The following is a 26,685-nucleotide window of genomic DNA, read 5'->3' as shown; positions in this document are numbered from 1 at the left end:
AAGCATTTTTTTAATTTTGCATACAGCTCTCATAAAAGATTGATGCAATACTTACTTTCTGTAGTAATGTCTAGTTCCTAAGTGCCACCTGGGTAGATTCTCACTTTCTTGTACCTGTGATTTGCACGTGAAGTATGGATATTCAAAAAGAGTCATTCCAGACATTTTTGCTTCAGATTCCTTCTTGGAATCTGCCAAGATTTGCCATTGAGAGCATTATCTAACAGGTTATTTTGTGTCTGTTGTGGAAAACTGATTGTGTAAACAGATGTGTGATTACAGTTTTATTAAGTCTGTATGTGCAGTGAAATCTTTATGCAATTAGTGATTGCTGCTCTGAGAAATAAAAAATAGTTTCAGAGAACAGCTTTAATGAATCAATGTTCAGCCATTGATACAACTGAAAAGGCTTCCAATTTTTTTTAGGGCATAATTTCTGGGAAACCTCTTCCCAAGTGTACCATAAACACACAAAATAGTTGGAGTGCACATCCTGGAAAGGTGAGCAGTGGCAAAGTGGTGCCCATAGTTATCTTGTACCAGATGGCACCTGTGAGCAGATGTTGCCCATCTCCTCTGGGTGCTAAACTGGTGTGGTGGGATGCAGTATTCCTGCTGACTTTGCAGGGACTGCCCATGTGGGAGGACTTCCTGGAGGCTGTGTCCTCGTGCATGGTAGCAATTCAACAAGCTGTACAAGAGTTGTATATGGCAGGGAACTCATACAACTGTCTTTGGAGTACAGAAAGACTGAGCATCTTCATAACCCATTTAAAAGCTTAAGCACTTCATATTTACAATGTGGGTTTTGGCTTTTGTATTTCAAAAGTTCAGATGTAATGGGATATTCTTTTTCTGTTGAAAAACTGCTTGTATTTTGCCTGGAATGTTTATTAAATGCTAGTGGTGTTCCCATATTCCAACCATTATTTTCATTTTCCATTAGTAGCAGGGATGGAACAATTCAAGTTCAATGATGTACTTGAGATTATTTGAGGTCTTAATTATTCTTCAAAGGTTATTATGATATGTGCTCTGCTCAGTGGCTAAATGGAGATATGAAGTACTCATCTGACTAATTTCTGTTTGCCATTCATTCTGTTTGCCAAGTGCTTTATTCAATTGCCTAATTTCTTTAGATTTTCTGACCTATTACAAAAAAAGTGTTTAAAAATGTGCAAATTGTGGTGTTACACAGCTAAGAGGAGCACTTAATTTAAATTGAGTTTTCAGTAGTAGCAACTCCTGTGCTGCTTATGTCTACCTCAAAAGCACTATTTTTGTAATATTTAGTAGTCAACAATGTTTTTCTAGAAAATTTCAATTGTGGATTTTTTTTCCTTATTCTCAAATTACTTCCTGTCACGCTAATTTTAATAAGTAATCTTCACTTTTGTTGTTAAGTAATTATTTGCAAGTGTGTGATTTGACAAAAGGTCTACTTGGTTAAAGGCCACATTTGAATCAAAAGCTGTGTTTGTATTAACCTCTGCGAAACATGAGAGGACCGTGCCTAATTACTTAAAAAAATACTCAACAAAAATGGATTGTAGCTTGTTGATCTTCTTATTTCTTTGATAACTCAGAGTAATCTTCAAGAAATATGTGGGCTTCTTTCTCAGATTCTTGAAATTTGATCACAGTGCAAAATTGTCCTTTGGCGCAAACCCAGAAATACGCATCTTTGCATGATGCACCTGGACATATGTGGCAGGTCTGGTAGAATCAGCTAATTAACAACACAGGCTTAAACAGGCACCTCATCTGGCAGTGTAGTTAGTTGCCTGATGGTGCTCAGCAGGATTTGGTAGTGCTTTTTATTTTTCTATCCTAATGGTCTGCTGCCCACCTAATTTTGCCTTATTGTCAGCCACTACTTACCGCAGCTTGAGGCCCTCCCAGGAGGCTAAATTATTATCAAAGGATTAGGGAGATGTAGCCTTGCAGCTCTGACATTTCTGATTACTTGTCTATGCCAGAACAGTAATTAGCTGTGACTAATTAAGAAAAATGTTCCTGCCATAGAAAACCATTTAAAAGAACCGAGAAGTAGAAAAGCAATTGAAAAGCTGAGCGGTGCTCAGATTTGCCGATGCTCTTTAGATTTTCACCAAAGTCTTAACTCATCTTTAATTACGTCTCTTACTTTATAGGGGAAATAGAAAGCTCGTGATATGGAAACCACTCTGTAGTTGTCTCGTGATCTAACAGAATTTTTTGTCATTTTGAAACAGTTGTTTCTCTTTTGGTAAAAGAATTTTAAAGAAAACTGTAGGCAGTGTCATTGAAAAAGTAAGTTATATTGACATGCTCAAATATAGGAAACTCTTCTGCAAGATGGAAGCAACATCTTCCAAACTTACTGTTCAAAGTCTTTTTAAAGTTCACTAAATTATTCCTGATGTTTTCAAATAGACTCACCTCATTTCTCAAGGTAGCAAGCTCTATAAAAGAAAAAAAGTTCATTTGAAATCTGAAAAATGTAACCTTCCTCTGTTTTCATTTAGTGTAGAAGTTTTCTTTGATTTTTTTTTCTGGATTATGCTGACAAAAAAAGTGCCCACTCTTAGAGGGTGCTGATTCTGCTGCTATGACTGCAGCAAAGCTCAGTTCTGTTGAACTGAGTACAATCACAACATACTTAAAGTAAAGCATGTGCTTCAGATTTTCCTGCTTCAGGATCAGAATATTCAGCACTTTGTAAGCTGTTTTATACTGCAGCTGATAGTGTTTTCTCTAGAGAAACACAATGACATAATATGGCTGTATTTTACATGGCTTTGATATGATACACTTTCACATCTTCATTCTTTATGCCATTCTTAATTCCTGAATTTCCAATTTGTTGTGTACCACACAACCCAAAAAGATACAAAAATTATTTTCCCAAGACATTAAATATCCCATAGTCCAGTCTGCATTTAGTATTCATGGAATGGATGTCTGACACCTTTTTCACACCAATTCAATCTTATTAAAGTTTTCCAGCTGGGAAGTAAGAAACTATGAAATAGATATTTTGATATCTTGCTAAAAGTGCTCTCTGGGTATAAAAGGAAAATAGAAGATTATTTTTAGGGCACTAAAACTCATAGCCTGATATTCAGAATTCCTTGTACTGCACTACCCTCTAAGTTCCCTGACTTGTGTGAGAAGCTCACTTTTTTAGAAAGGAAATAAAGAACAATGTATAAATTGGTCCTAAAAAGCAATTTTAAATGGGTATTACAAGTCACAACAGGAAAAATGAGGAGAAAAAAAAATCCTAAACTTAATATTTTAAAACCCATCTGATTTTTTTTTTTCCCTGAGGGAAGTTTTTCAATCAAATAGAACCACAAAGGGTTTTTGCTTGTATGTTTGGGGAGGGTCTGTAATACTGGGAGCTTCCAGTACAGTTTTCTCATATGCATTTCTGGTATATACTATACATATATAAGTTATATGGGTTGACACATATAACTTATTAACTTAGTTATATGGATCTATCCATCACTCACAATATCCATTAATTAAAAACAATAACAATTCTTTCTAATAAAAGAGAGCTCCTTCCAACATCCAGGCCCAATTTTGTCCTTTAACCTTTTTATCCCACTTAGGCATAAAGTAGCAGCATCTCATTCCAGGCACTGCACTTTTTCTTCTTTCCTAGATCGCTTGAAATGTGTCTAGCAACTTAATAGAATCAATTGAGCATGGACAACTATAAAAATATAAAATAGCACTGAAACTTCAGATGAGGCTGTCAGTAAGTGTTAACTGTGGTTGCAGCTTTCACATTCTACACAGTCAAGAGAAATCAATAAGGATTGTACCATTTGTATTGTCTTACCTAATGTTTGTTCACCATGAAGTGCCAGGCACAAGCACCATCTAGGGAATATTGATTTCTTGATGTACTGTAATTCACACACGTATAAACAGCAGGAGAACCTTGTGGCTTCTCAAACCGAACTTGCAGGTTTGATGTTTATACTTGTATTTCATTTGGGTCAAGCTTATTTGAAAAAGGAAAGTAAAACAAAACTCTTCATAAGTGTTCACAAATAGACACACAACCACATTGTTGATCACATTACAAGGAAAATAGTACCAGAAACCATAAGAATAATCTGGTTTTGCTATAACGAGTCAGGTATAACACAAAGAGGTTGCTATGTTACAAATCAGAATAGATGAGGATGCTGCAGAGTGCTCTGACACAGATTTGTCAGTGGAAAGAGCTTCTTCACCTCTTCAGTCATGGGAAACCAAAGCTTTAGTGGTGGTTTAAATGTGCAGAAGTGTTGAACTGTACAGAGATGATTTTCTTTAAATAATTTTCAGGTGTTTTAAGGTATATTTTCTTAATTCACATTGCAGTGATTTTCTTTTGCATTATACTGCACCTGAAGAACAAGGAAAAAAGTAGAAAATATTACAGATAAAAATCGGCTCAAAAAACCACCCCAACACTGTAAGCTGTAAAATTTACAAAGCTGAAAGACTGTTCATGGGCAACAGGGTCCGGGATGGAAAGGAGCAAACCAGGCACCTGCCCAGTCCAACGACATTTCATCCAAAGAGAAAGGGGAGAAGAGAAGAAGGAGGGAGGTAGGAGGCTGGACCTCTGCTCCACATTAGGGCAGTGTAGTGCCCAGTTGCTGTGGTGAAGAGAGGAGTAGCTGCAGCAGTGTGCATCTCCCTGTCAGCTTCACAGCTGCATCCAGCTCTGCCACGTGGCACTGCAATAACATAAAGAGTAAATGGAGGAGTCAAGATTGATGAGGTGGAAAGAAATGAGCTGCCTGTAAATATTCACTCAGAACAACTCAGGATGGTTTAAATACTGTAATAAAAAATATGTACTTGACCTCACTCCACAGGGAGAAGGGAGTCTTAAGTAGAAGATTCTAGGACAAAATGTACTAAAGTGAATGTAAAAGCTACAGCACAGATTCTCGCCCAGTTTCAGCCTATCTCACTTTTGGTACTGAGATGAAGAATATTCTTACTTAAGGGAGAAGCTAACAGGAGGTCTCCTGTGGTTCCTTTGATGATATCTCACTCCAGGGAGTGAGAAGTCCCCAGGGAGTTCTGGATGAGTGGGCTAAAGGAGAGGTGGGTGTCTTGATTGCATACCTTACAGGCAGAGTGAACCCAGACCTTTAGCCTTACTGAGGGCCCCAAAGATGATACAAGGGCTGGAGCATCTCTCCTGTGAAGACAGGCTGGGAGAGCTGGGGTTGTTCAGCCTGGAGAAGAGAAGGCTCCAGGGAGACCTTAGAGCAGCCTTCCAATACAATAAGGAGGCTTATAGAAAGGAGGGAGAGAGACTTTTTATAGGGGTGTATAGTGGCACAACAAGGGACAGTGGTTTTAAACTGAAAGAGTGTAGGTTTAGATTAGGTGTTAGAAAGAAAGTACTTACTCAGAGGGTAGTGAGGCATTGGAACAAGTTGCTCAGACAGGCTGGAGATATCCCATCCCTGAAAGTGTTGAAGGTCAGGTTGGATTGGGACCTTGAGCAGCTTGGTCTGCTGGATTGGCAGGAGGATTGGAACTAAATTATCTTTAATGTCCCTTCCAACTCAAACCATTCTATGATTGTATAATGTTAGGCATTCACTTAGGAAGACTGCTTAGCATTTGTACAGCGAAATACATTTGTAGGGCTTTTGAAACTAGAGCCTGATAGCAAGAGGCAAGTGTTTATTGAGTAACAACTTGGTCATTTTGCATTATGTTAATTTGTTTATTTTGAGGATCCAAGCTGGCTTTCATTTCAGGGTCACTCAAGTGATGTTCTCAGTTCTGTGCCTTGGAGGATGTTTGTGGATATACCCAAATTGCAACACAACACAGTGTAGCAAGACTGACAGTGTTTGCTCCACAGAGTTTAGCACCAGAATAACCTATGGAAGTTTTGTTCACAGATGCAGCGCGTATCCAGAGTGAAGCTGTTTATACTGTTAGTCTCTCACAGTCAGGCGCATCATGCTGGTACCGACTGTTTAAAATCAGAACAGTAACATTACATATGTCCAGATATGGAAGGAAGTTACGTGTGGCTAATTTTGCAAACTTACAGTTTTTCAGCTTATCTGCCATATCTGAAGAAGCCAGAAAAACAAAAAAGGTCACAAACATTATAAAGTAGCATATATTGTAAATTGCTGTTTAACAACTAATATGAAATACAGGCAAATATGAGTACTGTGTATTTTGCATTAAAAATGTATATTTATTTGTGATTTGGCAGCAGTTCTATAGCAACTAGCCATCTTCTAATTAGAAGCCAAAAATACAAAAAAATTACTTTCCTTCTAAAAGATAAGCTTTTCATACGTTAGATGTTCTTTGGTTTTTCAGAACTATATATCCTTTTTGATCAAGAATTTCAAAGATGCTTAATATGCTTTTGAATGAGCCATGCTTTTTCTTTTCTTCTCATGAATGATTTCTGAAAATTAATTTTGTTTCCTTTTATCATCAAAATATCTCATCCAACAACTGTTCACTTTTTTGTTGTCAAAAGTCTTTCTGAACAAGGTCTTTCCATCAAGGTTTGGGTCCCTTTTTCTGTTGAGCTCCTTTCCCCGATGGCTTTGGGAGTGGCAGTGGGAATCCTTCATTCAAATAGGCAGAAAAGAGACTGGCTAGAGACTAAAGTGTTTGTTCTTAAGAAAAACAAAATGCTTTCTGAGCTTCCTGGGAGGCTGGAGTAATGGCACAAAAAAAGGAAAGGCAAAAGAAAGCGAAAGGAAGCATCCCACTGGAAGAAAGAAAAGCTTTCTTCCTTGGTCAAGTAGTGTGCAAGAAGCAAGTTCTTAAATCTACTAGAATCAGATTAAAAAAACAAAAGCAAAAACAAAAAATGGGGATTGGAGGGTGGAAAGGGTAGGAAAAATTAAAGGGGGAGGGGGTGCAAGTACCAAAACAGAGTTTGTAATTTCAAATCACTAAACTTAGGAAATCTTGTATCAGCAGTTTGAGTGTTGAAGCAGACAGTGGTGTCTGATTCCTTTCTCACCTCTCCTTTCCTGATACATATACCTATGACTTAGGCTAACATTTTTGCACATTCCTAAGACAAAGTTCAAAACATGACTTAGCATTTCAGGCCCAGGGGAGGAAGCAAAACATGGAAGCTGGATGAAAGCCTGAGATGTTTCCAGGAAGGTTCCTGGATAAATGGTGCCAAGCATTTGGAGGGTAAGACAGTGGTGAGGTGAAAGAGGAATGTGTCAGAGGTTCAGGGAACATAGGAGCATTGCAGCAGAAGTAAGTGACACAGGAATGGGAAGACTTCTGGACAAGTCCTTGAATGAAAATGTAGGAAGGGACTTTAGCGAAATGGGGGATAGAGATAGAGTTTTTGCACTTGATACAATATTGATTTAGTCTTTGGCATTTTCCAGATCAAGGGCTTTTAAATATCTGATTTTTTTTTGCATAGGGAAAAGCTTTCATTTGTCCTTCCTGCTAATCCTGTGGTTCCAACAAGGCCAACTCCATGGATTTTCCACTCATACTTACTTTAATTTTAATTCCTTTCAGTTTATCTTAAATAGAAGTTCCTAGGGGAAAAAAAAAGATGCAAAAGGAATAAATGATAAATGTGGTGGCATCATGACCTGGGGGGTACTTTCAGATTTACCAAGACTTCCCAGCTTTCAGAAGAGTGTATGAACTCACCATTGCTGAGATAAAAATCCTCATTTAAGTGGATGATATCTATCTAACTTGAAAAATATACCTAACTTTAAAATAAAGCTATAACTTCTAAACCTCTGAGTATTTTCAAAAACACTACAAATGACATTTGTGTCCCTCATTATCTTTAACATTCAACAAAGGCAATCAGTGTGACTACTCATATTTTGCAAAAAGGGAAACTAATTATGAAACTTAAATCAGGGCATTTTTTTTCAGCTTTTGCTGTTTGCATTTTTAAGAAATAATTAATTTCTTTTTTAAAATGTCCTAAAGTTCCATGCTCTACTTGTAGTGCTATCATAAACTTGAAGCAATATAATAACGTTGACCTTTAATAAAAACTAGGCATTTTAGCACTTAAATTTTAACATGCTCATGTTTTGTCTTATATTAGCTAATTATTATTTTCTGATTTTAGCTTATGCTGCATTTAGTGTACAGTGTCTTTAGTGAGAAGTGTACTTACTGTTTCTGGTAGGGCAAGTAAAGCTGAAGGAAGTAGAAACATCCTGTTGTTGTCTGAGCTACTAAATTCCTGATCAATAGTGCGATAAAGGCTTCCCCAGGAACATAAAATGCAGTTCCTAGAAAAGCTGCCATACTCAGTGGAGAAAGCATTATGACAATGCCCATTTATCAGGAGCAGTCAAGGTATAGAAACTCAACGGGGTCTTGTGGCTTAGGCGTTAGGGATACCAGCCCTAGAAGGACTAAGCCATTGTGTATTGCTATGTATTGAGCCTCCTTCCAGGTGGCAAACAGCTGCACCTTTTTATAAATCTTCAAAAATAAATTTGAAGTGCTTGCTTTCAGCCAATAAGTGTTATATTTAATTGAACCATTCTGCGAATGCTATAGCTCAGGCACCCAGAAAGGTGGTGAATATTTATTATATTTGTTTTGTGTTTCCACCGGTCAGCAGAATAATGAAATTCCTTAACTACTTCTCTTTAACTTGCCTGAAGAAAGCACGGTATGTTGCTAAATCGCTTTTCACTGGCCCTGCCGAGAAACAACTTTAATCCTTGTTAGAAAATTGCAGAGTCTGGGCCTGACAAAGAGCTCATGCCTGGCGCATTGTGAGCGCTGGGAGCGGGGCGAGGGGAGCCCTTTACAGCTGCGTGCCTCCAGCCCGTCTGAGCTGGACTATTTAGGCCAGGAGGTTTGTCAATTCCTCCTGACAATGGAACGAGTTTTTCAGTGCCTGTAGCTGCGCCGAGCCCCGTTGGGGATCAATGCTGGCCATTCAAGCTGCACCCTCTTTCATTGCTTTGGTTTGTTAATTTAAGACTAAAGGTCTGCTGAGGGGGTTTAGGGTGTTTAAGAAAGCTGATGAACTGTTTAAAAAATCTGATGAACTGAGAGCGTTTATAGCCCTGGTGTGGCAACTATTGGCACTGAGGGAGCTGTGTCCTTGTTGACCCTCTTGTTATTAAAAATGCACAAGTGCTGCGCTTCTCAATATTTCAACACTCTTTCATTGTCAATACCACCTTCTGAGCCCTTCAGCTTGTTGCTTGCTCTAAAGATCTTCTTAGATTGGGTTTGAAAACTTCACCTTAAACACTAGATTAGACTGATGTTCTGTTTTCCGTGCTCCTGTTGATTTGTTGAACCTTCCCAGGGCTGGAAAGCAAGTAGCAGCTTGATGGGGAGACGGGCTGCTAATATGATTTACCAGTGTACAGTCATGCACAATAAGTGTGAATAAATACAAGGGTCTCACAGAGTCAACCCCAGCCTTTCCTTTTCTCTTATTTTTTACTTTGAAAGAGGTATCTCAGGAAAATGAAGTGAGTAATGCATGCCCTTACAGGAGCTGGATGGGCTGAGAATAAGGAGAGAGGAGGAAATAGCGAGGCAAACATTTTTGTTAAAGTGGTTGGCTGCTGTTATCTGCTGATTTGGAAAAAATGTATAATAAACACTTACTGCTTTACTCTTGCATAGACAACAGCAAAGAATGTGGCAGTAGTACCAAATGAGATCTGCAAGAGATGCATTGTCCTTTCACTGCTATTGTTACTAATGGGAAAGTTACTTTTTCTTAAAACTGGTTAAAAGCAATTGTTGTTGTTGTTGTTGTTGCTGCAGTTTTAACTGGGTAATCTCGGGACAATTATCCAATCACTGAAGTTTTGGGGTTTGCAATAGGTTCCCATCAGTCTCAAGAGGTCCATCCCTGCCTCTCTAACATGCTCATGGTTATCAAAATGCATGGCCTTGAATTCTCTGAGAGGAACTTGCAGTGCTGTGCTTTTTAACAGACTCAGAAAGAAGTTATAGGGAAATCTTTATTTTCTTGTTATGGAGGCCAGCAGATTTAAGTTTACGCAGCTTCAACCTATACTAAGTCTTCAAAACTAGTGGATACAAGACCAATCATTAACAAGAATCCTACCTACAAGTACCTCTGGGAGAACTCTACAAATATACTGGATGTGATTTTTATTAAAAATACTGTTAAAAAAAATAAAAATACTTTTTTTCCTAATAAAACAGCAGTCATTTTTTTTCTGAACAAGGGATGTTGACAGAAGAGCAAGTATTGTAGTATTATTTCACAATCACCAAATTAAACATTTGTACTGAAAGTTTAATGCATCAAAGCTAGTCAGGACAACATATTCTATTGCTTTCATTCATAAAGTTGAGTAGTGAATTAACTTTCTCCAATGTCTTAGCTTTGTTTTCAGTGCATGTAAGAATATCACAGGTATGTAGAGTCAAAGTTTTATTGCATCCATCTTAAATAAGTTTCCTGGTTGGGCTTTTAAACATTTTGCCAGAAAACTGGAACAGTCTATTGTCAGTAATCTGTCACTGTTCAGTGTTGTTGTATGGGAAAATCATTCTCAGAATTTTCAATCCTGTCTGTAGGTTGCCTGTCTGAGCAAGTTTGAGCCGTTCTGCATTCTACTTGATACAAACAAAATACATAAGAGATTCATTACTGGAGAATATCAGTTTTCAAAAAGCTCCCCTACCAAAATAGATCTCTTTTTCAGGATTGTGTTTGCAATTAAAAATAGTAGGGTCTGAATGATAATATAATTTCTTGTCGTATCTTATTGCATTTGGGTAGAATGTTTCATGTAGGAATTTTTATGTTTATTTAGATCAATAGAGTTCCCCAATTAATAAGCACAATTGCATTTAGTTTTCTAGACATCTGTATAGATACAACACCTGTCATATAATTTACCACTTAGCAACAAATCTGTCACATTAAAAATATTTTGCAGGTACTTACAAAGGAAACCAATACCAGCATGCATGTTAGGGATGAAATAATGTAAATAGGATAAGAATGTCATTTAGTGATCTAAAACCAGTATTTTATGGATATCTAATCAGTCTCACAATTTAGTGAATAAATCAAACTACTTTTATGAAATTTGTAGCTGTCTGCCTTTTCTGTGGTGCATTTTTTCCCGTCTGTAAAATAGTAAATTAATAGGAGAAACTCTAAAAAGTAAAAGTAATTTCTTTTCAGTGATTTATAATTAAAATAGAATTTAACACATACAAAAAATAAACAGAAGAACTATTATATAAATACCTAATTTCAAACTTCTCTTAAAACTGATAGTTATAATGTGATGAGACTGTTTCCTGTAAGGAAAAGGCATTTGTAGTTATTTACTGTATATATTCCGAGCTTTTTACAGGGAGCTACATTTTGATGGAAGAATTCTTTTTCTTTCTTTTGTTACATCCAGTAGCAAGTAATTTGTCTTGATTTTCAGTATATATTTTATTTTATTTTTTCGTGTGGAGGTGGATAATGAGACATGTTAGATACTTCCTTTGAATTACTCTCACAAAATATACCTTGCCTAACATGCTGCATTTTTAAATATGCATGATTTCCTCTCTTCGCATATCTCTGTATTTTGCAAAGACACAGGAAATTATATTAGAAAAGAATTTAAGCCTCTTTCCTGTGGGAAAAGAGACTAGAAACACAGCTATGACACAAACTCTTTTAATCTCTCACTGTTAAAATGAAAAAAAAAATCCCTTCTTTTTTACAGTTTGACTAAATGACATCTGGTTGTGATTTTACAGTAGGGGAAAAAAATGCTACAACTATATTTAGTAAAATCTCTTCTAATCCAGTTAATGTGAAAGAACTATTACAGTAGCTGTTTGGAACTGAGCATTTTTTTACAGTAACACAGACTCCAAGAGCAGAGGGCTTTTTCTTAACCCATCCATTTGTGAAGTGTTGAGTGAAAACATACCCATGCCTAAGACATAAAAAGGAAATAAGGTAGGCTGTAATTATAATTAGTAATTAATGTAAATCAACACCTTAATATGGTTATTTTGAGAAGGGTGGAGTGGTGTTTTGATCATATTTAAAAACAGTTTCCAGGGATTCTTGATATTTTTTATTTAATGATAAAATAGTAATAAAATAAAGTAAAAAAAGTAATAAAGAAGTAATAAAAAAAAAGAAAATTAAAAGTTTATTATTCTCTGGTACTGTTTTCTTGTCTGGATTGAAAAATCTAGTTATTGTAAATTCTCTCTCAAGATAGCTTACCTGCTTCTATCCTGACTGTTTCAGCTGTCAATTCTCTCCTGTAATTGTGTCTTTAATATCCATTCTCACTGACAGATAACAAAGTGCATAACGCTATTTTGCTTGAATATGTTGTAACTGAAAGATAAAATGGCAGGTGCTAATTCATGTAAAGAATGGTTTAGGTCAAGTTATTTGATTTCCTACTGACCCATGCAATTCTCATAACAGGAAATTATATCATTGTTGACTTCAAGTGCTGATCTGTGATCATTTCAAAGTGTTTCATTACCTCTCATTACCAAATCTGTTAAATGAATACTGCAGTGTTATTTGGTGGTGTTTGTTGTTGTTTTTTTTTTATCCTTCTTTTCAGCAATGGTATAGCAACTCCATGAAAGTCATAAGCATGTGGTTGGCTGACAGATTAGATGTTCAGCTTCACATCTACCAACTGAAGACTCTCATCAAGATAGTGAAGGTAAATAAAATATGTTTGCATTAGACTGCATAGTACAGAGAGAAAAGTAATAAAGTAAGAACATGGATGATCAACCCAAAACTTAAAAAATTTGTGGGTTTAGGTTGGGATTTTTTTCCCCCACAGTTGTAGCAAATTCCAGGAGTAAAATCACTTACTGAAACCCTTAATGTTAATTATATGTGCAAATGGATTTGTTATATATTCTAGATGGGGACAATTAAGATAGTTCCAAGGAATTTTGCAGCTAGCTGTACAGCATTGCTTTATGATAATTCTTACTAAATTATTATTTGTCTTGTTACTGATTTTTTGTTGTACCTGAATAATTTTAATAGTGCTCCTTCTCCATTTTCCCCCTTCTCCTTAAAATAGGAACTATTTTGTTTTTTGTGCACATGTAATTACTGGGCTTAATTGAAAACAGTTTTCAATGTATTAAATAACATTTTCTAATCTTTCATACTCAGGGAGAAGTATGAATAGAAATACCAATCCCTTCTCTTCAGTCCTCAGTCATTTACATTGGCCAACGTCAAAAGCTTCCAAGCAGAGTGTAACATGCCTTGCAATAGGCAATTATGGGTTAACCTACCATAAAAGAAAGTTTGCTCCTAACTCCCTTTCAGATCTTAGTTGATACCCTTAGGGAAGAGACAGAAAACCATTTCAGATTTTTTTCCTTTTAATTCTGTCTTGTTTAACTTTGGACATTCTTGTTATCTGCACAAATGTGGAATAAGAAACACCTGATGTCAGTGGCGACCTTGATTTCTTAAAAAAATTTTCTCATAAAGTTCATGCAAGACTATAAAGTCAGAAGCATTTTAATTCCTGGTCACCAGAATTGCAACTGCAGCTTTCAGGATTCACTAGCAAAAAGGAATAGAACTGAGAGAAATGCAAGAAAACAGTCATAATAATGATGGCTCCCTGGAACACCCAAGCTTAGCTTTGCTGGTTTTGACCTTAACTGATTTCTCTGGGAGCAGGATTTGGCTCTTAACTTGATTGTGTGCCCAAATGGCAAAAGCAGTTTGCTGTTCCTTGTTAAAATGAATGGCTCTTGGGAAAAGTATAAAGCTATTCTCAAATGAATCATAAAATGGTTTGGGTTGGAAGGGTCCTTAAATATTATCTAGTTCCAACCCCTCTGCCATGGGCAGGGACATCTCTCACTAGACCAGGCTGCTCAAAGCTCCACCCAGCCTGGCCTTGAAGACTTCCACAGATGGGGCATCTGCAACTTGTCTGGGCAACCTGTTCCAGTGCCTCACCAGCCTCACAGTAAAGACTTTTACAAATGTCTAATCTAAACATACTCTCAGTTTGAATCCATTCCCTCTTGTTCTATCACTCCATGCCCTTGTAAAAAGTCCCTTTCCAAGGTAGCTATCATCCTGTGAGAAAGAAGATAGGTGTTAGAGGTTCTAAAACCTGTGCCCCATGAGATCTGAGAATGGGCAGGCTAAATTGTACAAGAGAAATATCACCAGGCAGATTAAAGGAAACTCTTACAAAGCTGAATTTCAGGTGAATGAGCAGCACTGCCAACCTACCTTCCCTCTGCCACCTGGCACACTGATTTAGCCTTGTTCAAAAGGGGGAGGCTCCTGCTGGAGGTGGGAACACTGCTGCTGGCAGTGGCCTTTCTGTGCCATACATATACCTGGTTTGCTCTGCATGTAAATTCCAACTTGTTATTCCATGGCACCTTCTGTGGATATTAAAGACTGAAGAAGATGATGTCAATCATATTGGTTCTGGAAAACAGAACATTTTGGTGGGTGAAGAACTGGTAAAACAGGAACTCAGGAGACGGGAGTCTGCTGGGAAATACAAAACAATGGGTCAAGAAGAGTATCATAAGAAACTTTTCCTGCTGCAGCCCAGCTGCAGAGAGATGTGGGGAAGCACATTTCCTCCAAAACAGAGTGAATGAAGGCATTTTTGTGTTTGCTTTAGGAAAAAAAAATAAACAAATGAAACCAAGGGAAAAAAACATAAAAAACCCCATAGGAAGCTATATTACTCCTGTCACCTCTTAAAAATATAAAAAAAAAAAAAGAAAGAAAGAAAAAACACCAATAAAAACCCAAATAAGTAGGAGGTCATTTTTGAAGGACACAGGATGAGTAAGAGAAATATAATTCTTTCAGATTTGGATGCAACAAGAGTAGTGGCCTTATAAAGAAAGCCTAGAAGAAGAAACATTGTTCCCTTTATTCTCTTTAAAGGCTTATGATGGCATAAAGGTTTCATTAGATGTCTGAGACACGTGCAGAGGGATGTGACTAAAGAAGGGTCAAGGACCAAGAAAGTTAGGGAGAAATGAAAAATTAAGCTTGGAAGTGAACATTATTATCCTGCAAAACTATGTCAAGAGAAGAGCAATGTCTGAACCCCAGAGTGCGGGTCTGAGAATGGGAAGAATACAATGTAAAAGTGAAGGAAATTGCTGTAGGACCTGTTCACAGCATCAAAGCAAATTGAATGCACAGTGTTATAAAAAGGGAATGCAATGGTGACACTTGAAAAAGACCAGGCAGGGTACTCACAGGAGTGTGTGAGCAAAACATAAGCTGCATCCATTGACTCTGACGTTGACCTGTGAAAGTCAAATAAATCTGTCACAGGGATTCAAACAAGGTTTAAATAATCATCATAGGATGATAAAAAAAATTTCCCAACTGAAATGTTACCCATTTTAAGACTGGTCTTTTGCAGTTCTCTGAAGTTTTGAGTGAAATCTTTTCTTTCTCTAAGGGTTGTACGTGGTCTCCTCCTCAGGCAAAGGAATGGACCTGATAGCCCTTAATTATCTTCCATTTTCTTTTCCCCATATTCTCTTCCAAAACATTGAGAATTTGTAGTGACAGCATACACAAAATAAGAAACTGCCTAGATCAGCTTGCCTTTTTTAAGGCTTTAAGAGTAACATCAAGAAAGATTATTTCAAATGTGTTACAATTTAAGAATTGTATAGTACATAGGTGATTTTTCCATGTGCTTACTTGAACAAAGCATTGATGAATAAAACAATTCCACTCCAATGGAAAAACAAAGAAGAAAGGATGAATACCAGGGAAACAAAATCTTCTGAAATTTAAAAAAAAAGAGTAGATGCGAATCAAGATGTAGAGACTTAGGATGTAAATTAACTTGGTAGTCACTGCAGAAATTCTGACACTGTATAGCATAGATCATAATCTGCATTCATTATTAGAGTATATATATTATAATGTAATATATAATCATTATTTTCCCACATTTGGCATATAAATGTATAGAGGAATACAAATAAAATTGCACTATGGGGAAGAAGTTAGGCATTTACATTTTCTGTGAAATGACAGAACTGAACTACCTGTAGCCAGATTCACATTTCAATAGGTATTTAGAAAAATTCTCAGCGGGTGTCTTATTGAATAAATGAAAGAAATGGAAGTTACTGAGAAATCAGCAGTTATGGTATGCTGCAGCACAAAATACAATCTCTTAAAGGAATGACTATCAGATTAAAATCTCTAGAGTTGTAGAAATCTCAGAAACAAAACTAAGACCACAAAATTGTTATCAAGGCGGGTCTTTAACCTGCAGGAGGAATAAACCTGTGCCCCTGGCATGCTAGAAATGGCCAGTGTTTAATGAAAGAGTACTGAGACTTGCTGGAGTCCAATTGAGGATGTTTTACTTCTGCCACAGAAAACCTACCGAGACTTCAGGCTGCAAGGCGTGATGGAGGGGACGCTGAACAGCAAAACCTACGACACCGTGCACAGCCGGCTGACTGTGGAGGAGGCCACGGTCTCAGTCACGGATGCAGGAGGACTTCAGGGCATTACAATGAAAGACAGTGATGAGGAGGAGGGATGATTTTATTTCACAAAGCATTCAGAGCTGGGGGGTGATGGTCTGAGGGTGGGGTTTATCTTTGCCTTGGGGTTTTTTGGCAACTTGTCCTTGTAATTGCTTTTATAGTTTTGCCTTATGATATCGGTGCAGAAATGTAATTTGCTCCATTAAAAAAAGAAAGTAAGATTATCAGAGGAAAAGTGCCAAGGACTTTTTGAGACTAATGGTTGTAGCATATTTTTATGTATAGCTTTGCTTAGGGCTGCAAGAACACTGGCATGGAGTTTGAGTTCCAGTTGTGATTACATTTCTTTCCCTTATGTTTGCTACTGTTCATTCTTGTATCTCCATCTGATATTGATGTCCTGTGCAGAAACAAGGTGTGTGTCTTACTTAAAACATAACTATACAGGAAATCATCCTTGGAATGTGTCAACGCCCTAGGTAAAAAAAAAAAAAAATGTATTTTCAGGATTACAATTTGTTCACCTTTTTTTGTGCTTAATTTTACATTATTATGTGATGTGCATTAAAAATTTTAATCTTGGTTCTTTGTATATTGAGGTTGGTATATAAGCAGAAGAACTTCAAGGACAGTCAAACACATACAAACTGCTTAGGAGTGTCGTGTCTATTCATTTTGCAAGTTTAAAGATATCTCATCCTGTTGGATGTCAGTAAGCTTGCCATCTATGTTTGTATTTCTGTGAAAATTTTCAGGCAATAAGAACACATTTTGTTGTGGCCATTTATGTATCTACCCAAGTTTGTATAGAATTCTACAATTAAAAACTGTTTTCAGTATTTCAAACAATTTGAACCATTGTATGATTCCTCATGAGAATGAGGGTTTTGAATTATTTCATTTACATAGTGATTTATAGCAAATACGTTTCTTTTATAGAGCAGATATATATAGCAAACAAGCACCCAAGGACACAATGCCTTGATAAAGGAAAAAAGCAAACAAAAATCTCTCAGTAGCAGATGAACAGACAGGGCCCACTGCCTGCTTTTTAATGCCCTCAGGATGAACTAGAAAGAACTCAAATTTTCATCAGTCAAAACTCACAAAGCTTATAAAAACACAGCAGCCTTTTTTTGATGTTGTTTCATTTGTGGGAGCGTGACTAATTCCTGAGTTTATGTACACAAAACGAGAAAGAACACAGATGACACCCAGAGAAGTAATAATAGGTTACCAAGGTCCTTGTTGAGCCATAGCATTATACCTGAGGGACTTTACTGAGGAGCTGTTGGGGATTTACAAGGTTGATGTGAGGTTTCTGTGCAAGAACAGTCTGTAGGATTTCAGGGGTCTATTGCAAGCAAGGGCTCCAGGAACTGAGAATGAGAGCTGCAGGAAAAGTGGCTTTCAGCACACTTGGAAGCTCAGCCAAGCAGAGAAGGGAAAGTTACACTTCTCCTAGGTGTCTACAGAGAAAGCCTAAGTGGCAACTTCTTTCTGTGGCAAACCAGCCTAATCATCCCATGAGCTGAGGTGAATTCAGCTACAAGGAAGAACTGGGAGCTGGTAAGGTAGACCATTCTGCTCAGCTTTTCATCATCATCTCTGCTGGGCTGAAGGAGGCACAGGGAGCCCAAGCATTATTTTTCCATATTGCCAAGCTGCTAGATGGCTGATTCAGGTTTTGATAGCAGTAAAATAATTGCATATTCCTTTCCTGTCATTTGTCTTAGTTGTGCTGGTGTGTGGAAGCTGAAGATGCTTGAAGGGCCTTGGTAAGGGATAACCTGCCTGGGCAGGAGCTGCAGCCTCAGCCCTAGCAGGGTGCAGAGGAAGCCAGGCTGTCCAATGTAACACCCATCTCCTAAACCCAATGCAGCAGAGAGATCAGTGTCAGGCACAGAGGGAGTTTTGTCCCTGCAAAAGTCTCCCTGCTTCCCCTCTCCCCATCCTGACATTTAGACCCTGCTGAGGTACCTGTGGAGAAGCCAGGTGTAAAGAGGTAAAGGCAGGTATCACTTCAGTGGTTCTGCTGTGCTTGCCAAGGCCTCCTACTTCAGAGTTGTGCCTGGTCTGTGCAGGGCTTTCACCAGAAGGCATTAGATTTTTGAAGTTCCAAGGTAACACAAGAGTAGGAAGCAATATCCAAATTGAACACTATCCTTAGCAAGCCACTAACAGAGTATAGAGCTGGAGTGGGACCTAGAAACACCAGGACAGAAGTGCCTGTCACCAGCACAACCCAGGAGGTAAGTGATGGGTCTGTCTCCTTCAACAGAGAGTGACCTAGCACTAGCCTCCCTGCCCAGCCCTGCTATCCAAAAGCCCACAGTGATTTGCACTTACCTCCCCTTGGGGCTTTTCCTCTGTCCCAAGCTGCCCCCATGCCAAGAAGGATTTCCTGATGAGGCAAACAATTCTCCCTATCAATTTGGATGATTACAGAGTAGGTTATATTAATTTCACCTGTGAGGTCCTCAAGAGACTGTAGGCCATCATGGTCCTGATGGGCCTCACCTAGGACCCCCAGCCACAGTCTCTGTCCAGGGACTCAATCTCTGCTCTGTTCAGGGCTGCGAGCCTCTGCCCCAGTGATGGAAGAGGAGTGCTGGATTCTCACCTCAGCTGCAGCCCCACATGTGCTTGTTTATGGGCCCTGTTTGTCTAGAACCTGATCCAGAGATTGACTTCAGAGCTTTCTGACCATCACAAATATGTTAATGATCTGGTCTCTGAGTTGCCACCACCTCTTCCCCTGTGCTGCTCCCTGGCTGAGTGTGGTGGGACTGGCCCTGACTGGTAGGGCCTTGTCCAGGCAGCCAGGGGAGTCCCCCCCAGCTCCCTATGCCTTAGGGAGCAGTTAATCTTGTCTACATCCTGACATAATTAAAAAAAAAAAAAGGAAAAACTCACCTGAACAAGACAAGACTATAATTTTTTGTGGCTTGAAGTGAGCCCGAGTTACTCAAATTTCAAAAAGTATTATACCCAGACACCCCATATGTCAAGCACTTTGCTATGCAATTTCTTCTGCTTGCAGTACTTGCAAGATGCATTTGTCAGAAAGATAGAGATGAGTAAGGAAATGCTAAACAAACAAAAAACCCAAAACAAAGATGATGAGAATTAAAAAAAAAAAATACACAGATTATGAAGCTTCAAGATGTTTGGGAAAGAAATTAACTCAGTCACGAAGTATAGGATTGTTAAAGACACAGCACATCAGACATCAATGAATGACAGGTACAGAAAAGACAGTGCTTCAGATGTCCTTTAATTCCTTCCAAATGCAAATATTTTTTTTAGTATCTAGATTTGTGAACTCGTGAACCAACACGATGCTTGAGAGTATCAGTGAGTACAGCGTGACAGCTCCAGCGTTAGGCACCGTCGCCTCCAGCAGCCAGGGCAGTGCCCGGTGAGGGAGGGCGCAGGGGCCGTCTGTGCATCACAACTTCGGCTGTGTTTAAGCGAGCCTGTGTGCCCGTCCCGAGCGGGCAGCATCACCGCTCGCTGCGAGCCTAAGAGCGAGGCAGGCAGCGGCCCGCCCGCCGCCCTCTCCCGGGGCTCTGGGGGCTCCGCGGGGACCTCCACTCTTCCTACGCGGGCGCGGAGTGCAGGGAGCCCTTCGGAAAGGGGCAGGAGCGGTCTCGTTTAATTCATTTCCCCTGAGTCTTAGTGGTATAAACGGGGCTCTAGCAGCCGAATCAGAAGTCACGACCAGGTGCGCGCCGCCGCTGCGAGCGATGCTCGGGGCCGGGACCGGGAAGCGATGCTCGCCGCTCTCCCGCCGCCGGGCAAAGGGTGCTGGAGCCAAGAGCTCGCTGCCCTCGGCTGTCGCTTACCCCAGACAAGGAGGCGATAGGCAAGGCAGCGGCTGGGGGAGCACCGCGGCGGCAGGGCGACGTCGGGGCACTGAGCCTCCCACCTCCAGATGAGCACAGCCGCCGGCTCGGGCCGCGCCCTTTGAGCCCGCACCGGCGGGTCCGGCCGCCGGGACCGGCGCTCGTAGAGCGGCCCCTCCCTTTAAACCCGACCCGGAGCGGAGAGCAGCCCCCGGCGCAGGAACCGGCGCAGCTTTGGAGGAGCAGCCGGAGCGAGAGGGCGAGTGGCTCCCGGGCACCGCTGCTCATCCAGCGGAGCGGCCTCCCTCCCTCCTTGGCCCTGCGGACATGGCACCCACAACAACGCTTCCTGGGCTCCCGGGGGCTCTTGGGTCAGGTGCCGGGTGTTTCCAGGTTTTGGGAAACTCCTCCTGAGACCCACCAGACCCCCGGCGCAGAGGGCGGGCGGGGCACCAGCGTCAACTTCGGCGTGGGCAGCAAGTGCGGCTCCACGAGGGACGTGGCGATAAGCGCGGGGGTTCAGGGAGCGAGTGTAAGGCTGTGAGGCGGGTTCCTGCACAGAGAATGCCCCTCAGGCACTTACCGAGGGGGGTTGAGTCAGATGTTTGACTGTCAGCATGGGAGCCGCACGGCAGCGGCGGGGCAGGGAGCGGGGCGGGGAGCGGGGCTTCCTCTCTGCGAAAGGGACGGAATCCGGGACGCCTCTGGGACCCGCAGAGACACCACGGCCGGCCTCCCTCCGGCACGGCCGGACTTCGCTTTGACAGAGACTGGGGGGAAAATGCTCCTAAACAAACAAAAAAATCAATCGCACACACACAAAAAGTTTGTTTTCGGCCTTAGCAGGTGTATTGTCGTGTCGCGCCCACCTCTTCCTCCTTCCCCCTCACTTCCGAGGGTGGCTCAGTTGTCCCCTGTGTCTGTTCCCGGGTAGGGGCGCCGAGCTCCGTCCGCTGCGACAGAGCACGACTGCTACTTTTGTTCTTATTTTCACGTTTCTCACTTGGCTTCTCCCCCTCTCTCAGCAGCGGCACATCGAAACGTGTCCCGCCATAAACGAGCGGGGTTTTGTCCCGCTCCGTGACCGGCGGACACCTTCCTGTCGCCATGGCGAGCCCGGCGTATCCCGGTGCCGGGAATAGAGCACACGGGCGCCCACACAGCGACCGGCTCTTCGCTTTGCTCCAGGTTACCTCCCAATACACCGACAGAAAATGGAAACAAAAAATAAGTTAATTGCTCCTGATCCTATTCAGGAATCTTAAAAATAAATAGCTTCCCCCAGCCAAAGAGCGCAAGGCGTTCATTTAGCAGTAACGGGACTAAACATTTGTTGAACTGGGAAAGGAACAAATGAGAAAGTGTCATTCATGGCTCCAGCTGCCGCTGGCCTCTCCCAGCCACTTCCACCAAGGGCCCTTTGGAGTTGATGACACCGCCGGGTCCCCTCACAGGCGGACTGATTAGATTAGACGTGATAGCTGCAGTCCACGTTCGGAGCTGGCACACTTAGTCAAATCGCTCGCATGAATTACGGGAGGGCCGGAAGCGCTGCTTTAGAGGGTCACTTGTAATTTCGTTTATATGTGATTAAAGGCTTTATACATGAAAAGGCTTAATTTGCACCAGTTTGGTTTTCCATTTAGGGACGTCTGTACGAAATGTACTGTACTGCCAAACTTTGTTTTACCTCCGGGAGCACTTATATTTTGCGGGTCAGCGTTGAATGTTTTTCTTTTGTGATGGATTCGGTTACAAATAGCAATACTTTATTATTTTGCTTGCGGTGGAACTGCTATAGAAGGACGCCAACATGCCGTCACTGTATGGGAAAATTACACATAGTCTCGGAAGGTATATACACACACGCACGCACATATTTATATTACTTTCTTCCACTGGAAAAATTATCAGTGGAGAAAACGCCGAAGTGCTACAACTTAAAAGCTGGGAAAGGCCAAGCGCCTTTGCCCACGCTCCAGAGGCTGCTGCGAGGTGTACTCGGGCTCTGGGCCGACCTCCGCCGAGCAGAACGGGAGCCGGGGCCGGGGCCGGGGCCGGGGCCGGGTGGGCCCGGGAGCCGCGTCCACCACCCCAGCAGCCGGGCGGGGGGCGGTAGCAGCAGATTCCCACCATAAAGGATGGGGTCGGGATCTCCCCCAGCGCCGGGTGATGATAAACTGGCGGCTGGTCCACTTCCCCCCGCTGTAACTCTCCCGTTCATATTTTTTACTTCCCTTCAAAATACAGTAAAGGACAAGTTCTGAGTAGGAATGAACAGCGGCATCCCTCTAGCACCGCGGCAGCCAGGGGCTAGTTGCGAACCGTAACAAGCCAGGGACAACGCGTTCCGCGTTCCGGGGTCTGCGGGCGGGCGGCGCTGCGGCTGGGGGAGAACGGCGTCCCTCGTGTCGGGGTAAATCACCTCTTCAAAAATCCGGCGGCTCTCGAGGGACCGTCTTGGACTGATGCGTAGCGAGAGCAAACCCAAGCTTTAGCAGCGGATCCCGACAGTGTCACAATTAATGACGACTATTACAACATTAATAACAATTATCAGGGTCTGTCCAGCCGCCGTCGAGTCCGCTGATGTCGTGACCAGAAGGATGTTTGGTAACCTCCCTGGTTCCCTCCACGCTCGGGTTGCCCAGAGGCGTCCCGGAATCAGGAGGGATGTTGCCGTCCCCGCCCGTACCCGGTCGTGGGGAGCCGGCTCCGGGCGCACGGAAGGAGCAGTTCCCTCGGGCAGGAGGGTTACGGTAAAATACTCCCAGGAAAATATTAATACAAGCAACAGAAGGTTAGCGGAGTTATTATCCTTTTCAATTCATTTTTTACTTAAAAACGCAATGGAATTATTCATTTTATTAAGGAGGAAGAAATTAAAGATTAGGCTCTAAGGCGGTATTTTACCTCCCTCTAATCGCCTCTGGGATCGGATTGAAGTAATCCTGACGACGAGATGAATTCGCCGGTGACTCGGATTTTGAGTGCATGTAGAGATACGTTAGGATAATAATGCAAGTGAGCAATATCAAGAACATACCTTAGGAACGAATGAAACACAAAGCCGATTACGGGGAAAAAGAGAACAGCAGCTTTCCCGGGCAGAGCACGAAATCAACTCGAGGCAAAACTTTTGCCCTTAATTTCTGCGATGGTTTGTAACTGCGGGAGACCGGCGGGCAGGCTCCTTCCCCCGCCAGCCCCTTCTACTGGGACTCGGTACGTGCTGCCCGCCTGGAGGGAGCCCGGGCCCGCCGTGCTCCCCCAATAGAAACCGGCCGAGAGGTTCCTTATTGCCCCTTTCAGAGGCTGTAAATCTCTCTGCCTCGGGAAAAACGCCAGCACGAGTGCAGGATATTTGCGGTTCGGCAGATATGTAAAACTTAAAAAAAAGATGCGGTCCGAGAGAAAGGCAAAGCTCAGGCCAGGACTAAAAGGATACATCGAGGTTGGTTTTAGTGACTTTATCTGTATTGCCGGCAACAGCAACACCTAGCAAGGCTCCATCTCTGAGACAGAAGACGATGACGTCCCCCCGCCCCCCCGCCCCCCAAAAATTTTGCTTTTAGATCGCTAAGGAAAATTTGGCACTTATATAAATTATCGTGAGAGGTACCGAAAGAAAGGGAGATATATTCGTAAGGAAGTACTGAATAATAAAGCTATCGCTTCTTCAAAAGTGTATCTCAATATTGAGTAGACCGGTATAATTGCAATGGCAGGGCTGTAATTGCTGCTTTGGGATATTTACCCTGCTCAAATGACACTACATATTTTACTTTCAAACACTTGTCAAAAAGTCAATCCCAAAAAGACCAGTTAACAACAAGCTGTTAACATATTAAGTATATGAGATTTGAACCCTCTAAAACCCACTCAACAATAATTCCCTTCTTCAGCACCAATCAAGAGGAAATTTGCCTAGATTGAATTAAATGTAAATTGCTCTGAAGGAGGAAAATCTCCTCTGGCGGACACAAAGTACGAGAGAGAGACACCGACAGTGCGGAGAAGGGGGCAGCCCGAGGCAGCTGCCCCTCACGGCTCTGGGGGGGTCCGCCTGCGTCCCCCCGCCAGTCCACGATCCTTCCTTCCCCCAGGTAAAAGGCGGGCGGCTGCAGAACCCGATCCGGGACAGCAATTACGGCATTAGCGCCCCGACCCATCTGCCGTGGGGAACTGCGGGGGAGAAGAACGTGAGCGGTCAGCGGCCCCCGGCCAGGGGAAAGCAGGGAGCAGGGCCGGAGAGGCATCGCGGATCCCGTCCTTCCTCCGCCTCACGCTTGCCCGCACGGCTGCGTCCATCCCGAGGCCAGCCCCGGCTCCTGTCGCCCGCCTGAGCTCCGGGACACGGGAGGGACGGGCCGGACACGGAGGTCGAAGGGAGAGGTGCCCGGGCCACTGCCCGTCGTTCGGCGTCTGTCCTGGGGAACGCAGGACATTCTCTTTCTCCGTGCCTCGCATGGAGCTCCCGGCTGCGGAGGTACCGTCGTGGAACAGCCGCTGCCTTGCTCTCCTCAAAAGCAGTTGCGGTGGCTGAGGCCGCAACAGACAGGTCACAGCTCCGGGGCCAAGGATGCCTCCCTCCATCCCTCCTTCCGTCTCCCCATCTCTCTCTCCCTTTCTCCCTGGGCCCCAGCCCTTCCTCCCTGCTCTCACTTCTCGCAAGACGGCTGTCCCGGGCCGGCGGCTGCGGGGGCAGACACTGCCCTGTGCCTGTTCCTGGGCTGGTACCCGAGCGGTGGGGGTCGGCCCTCCCTGCCTCGCTGGAGGCTTCTCTCCATCAGCAAACCCGAGGCCTCCTGCCTCTCTCCCCCTGTCCCTGAGAAGGGCAGTGCTGGGCCTCTGATATGGATATTGCTGCATGGGTCCCTCCGCGGAGGGACGCGGCCTGGCCGCTCGCTGCAGGGACGGAGGGACCCTCGGTGTCTCCTGGCTATTATTTCGGTAGCGGCCTCTCAGCCACCAGTCGAGTGAACCCCAGGCCGGCGGGAGGAACGGGACCTTGTCCTGACCCGAACTGTCGGATGGTGGGGTGGGCGGGAACACAGAGAGCCCCGTACCCGCTGCTGCCCCTCTCATCTCCCCAGCCATCCCGCTTCGCTGACAGGACGAACACCCGCTGGCGCTGCCCGCCCCGAACAGGGCCGTCAAGCTTCTATTAAATACGTGGGGATTGCATCTGTTTAGGTGCATATGTATCTACAAACAGTGTGTGTGAGCTGTATATTTCTTCGTGTATCTGTGCCAGCCCTGAGTTTTCGGTATTTGTGTTGTGAGTGTATTCTGTAAGGACACAGAAGCTATATTTAGTGCATATGCAGGCTACATATGTATATATATACACAAAAATACAGAAATATATCAAGAATGCTTCGGATTTATAAGGCACTCCTTCTTCCTACCTCCTTTTTCTTCTCTTCCCCCGCCCAAGTTTTGAATCATCCTTTTGCTCCCAAGCACTCGTTCCATTTGGCCCGGGATGTTCTTGCATCCCCACGCGCTGGTCTCGCCGTCTGCTTGTTGCAAGTCCCCCGTTTATTTGTCTACCGTGTTTTCCAAAAGCTCACCGCCACCTGACCTTGTTCTTTAAAGCAGTGAGCAGTCCCAGGAGCAGTCCCAGGAGCAGAGCAGCCATCTCCCTCCCTCCCTCAGACACACACACGCACGCACGCACAAAGAGAGCTCGGGCTGGAAAGTGGCAAGGAAACAAACAGCTTCCCCTCCAGCCGCTTCTTCTGCAGCACCTTGTTTGACAAACACCCTGGCGCTTGCCCTTGAATTGGGTTTCACATCCCTATTTAGCACTTGGACAATGATTTTAGATGATGTCATTTAAAGCCAAACAAGAAAATTGATCTCGGATTTGCTTGGCCTCTAAAGCCTGGTTAAGCAGATTGCAAATAATAATAATAAAAAGAGAGAGAGAGGGAGGGAGGTAGAGGGGAGAGAGGCGAGAAGGAGGGAGGGCCACCTCCTTCCCTGGGCGGGGGAGGCGCGGGCGCCAATGAAAAGTAGCCCCTTGCTGGGGGGGAAAAACTTTTCCTGTTGACTGTTGGAAGCGAATTGAGCAATTATCTAGTTTACCTTCTCCTCCTGGAAGTTAACGATTGGCGAGATCTTGGCTGCGTTATTGACACAACACTTTCTATTGATAGAAATAAGTAGCGATTGTCCCGAGTCATTGGTGCGCCAAAGTAAACTGTGATGGGCTGGCATGAGTCCACTGGACTGAGAAGGCTGGTTCCGCCGGTGGAGGCTGTGGTGATGGTGGCGGCGGCAATGCTGGTCTCCCTCC

General features: G+C 42.8%; 1 protein-coding gene across 9 annotated transcripts in view; it reads left to right on the top strand.

Annotated features, from left to right (window-relative positions):
• The window catches only part of CADPS2 (calcium dependent secretion activator 2), a 284,338-nt gene extending 266,956 nt beyond the window's left edge, over positions 1-17,382 (top strand). For all 9 annotated transcript variants that reach the window (XM_071423750.1, XM_071423752.1, XM_071423747.1 and 6 more), the window contains 2 exons: positions 12,609-12,713; positions 16,419-17,382. In XM_071423750.1, coding sequence (XP_071279851.1) covers positions 12,609-12,713; positions 16,419-16,589 — 276 coding nt within the window. In that variant the 3' untranslated portion in view covers positions 16,590-17,382. The remainder of the gene's footprint in view (positions 1-12,608; positions 12,714-16,418) is intronic.
• The last annotated feature ends 9,303 nt before the right edge of the window (positions 17,383-26,685 follow it).

The sequence above is a fragment of the Agelaius tricolor genome, unplaced genomic scaffold, assembly GCF_023055355.1.
Source record: "Agelaius tricolor isolate 1412-34295 unplaced genomic scaffold, bAgeTri1.0.p SCAF_3, whole genome shotgun sequence".
Lineage (NCBI taxonomy): Eukaryota > Metazoa > Chordata > Aves > Passeriformes > Icteridae > Agelaius > Agelaius tricolor.
This window is presented reverse-complemented; position numbering and strand designations above follow the sequence as displayed.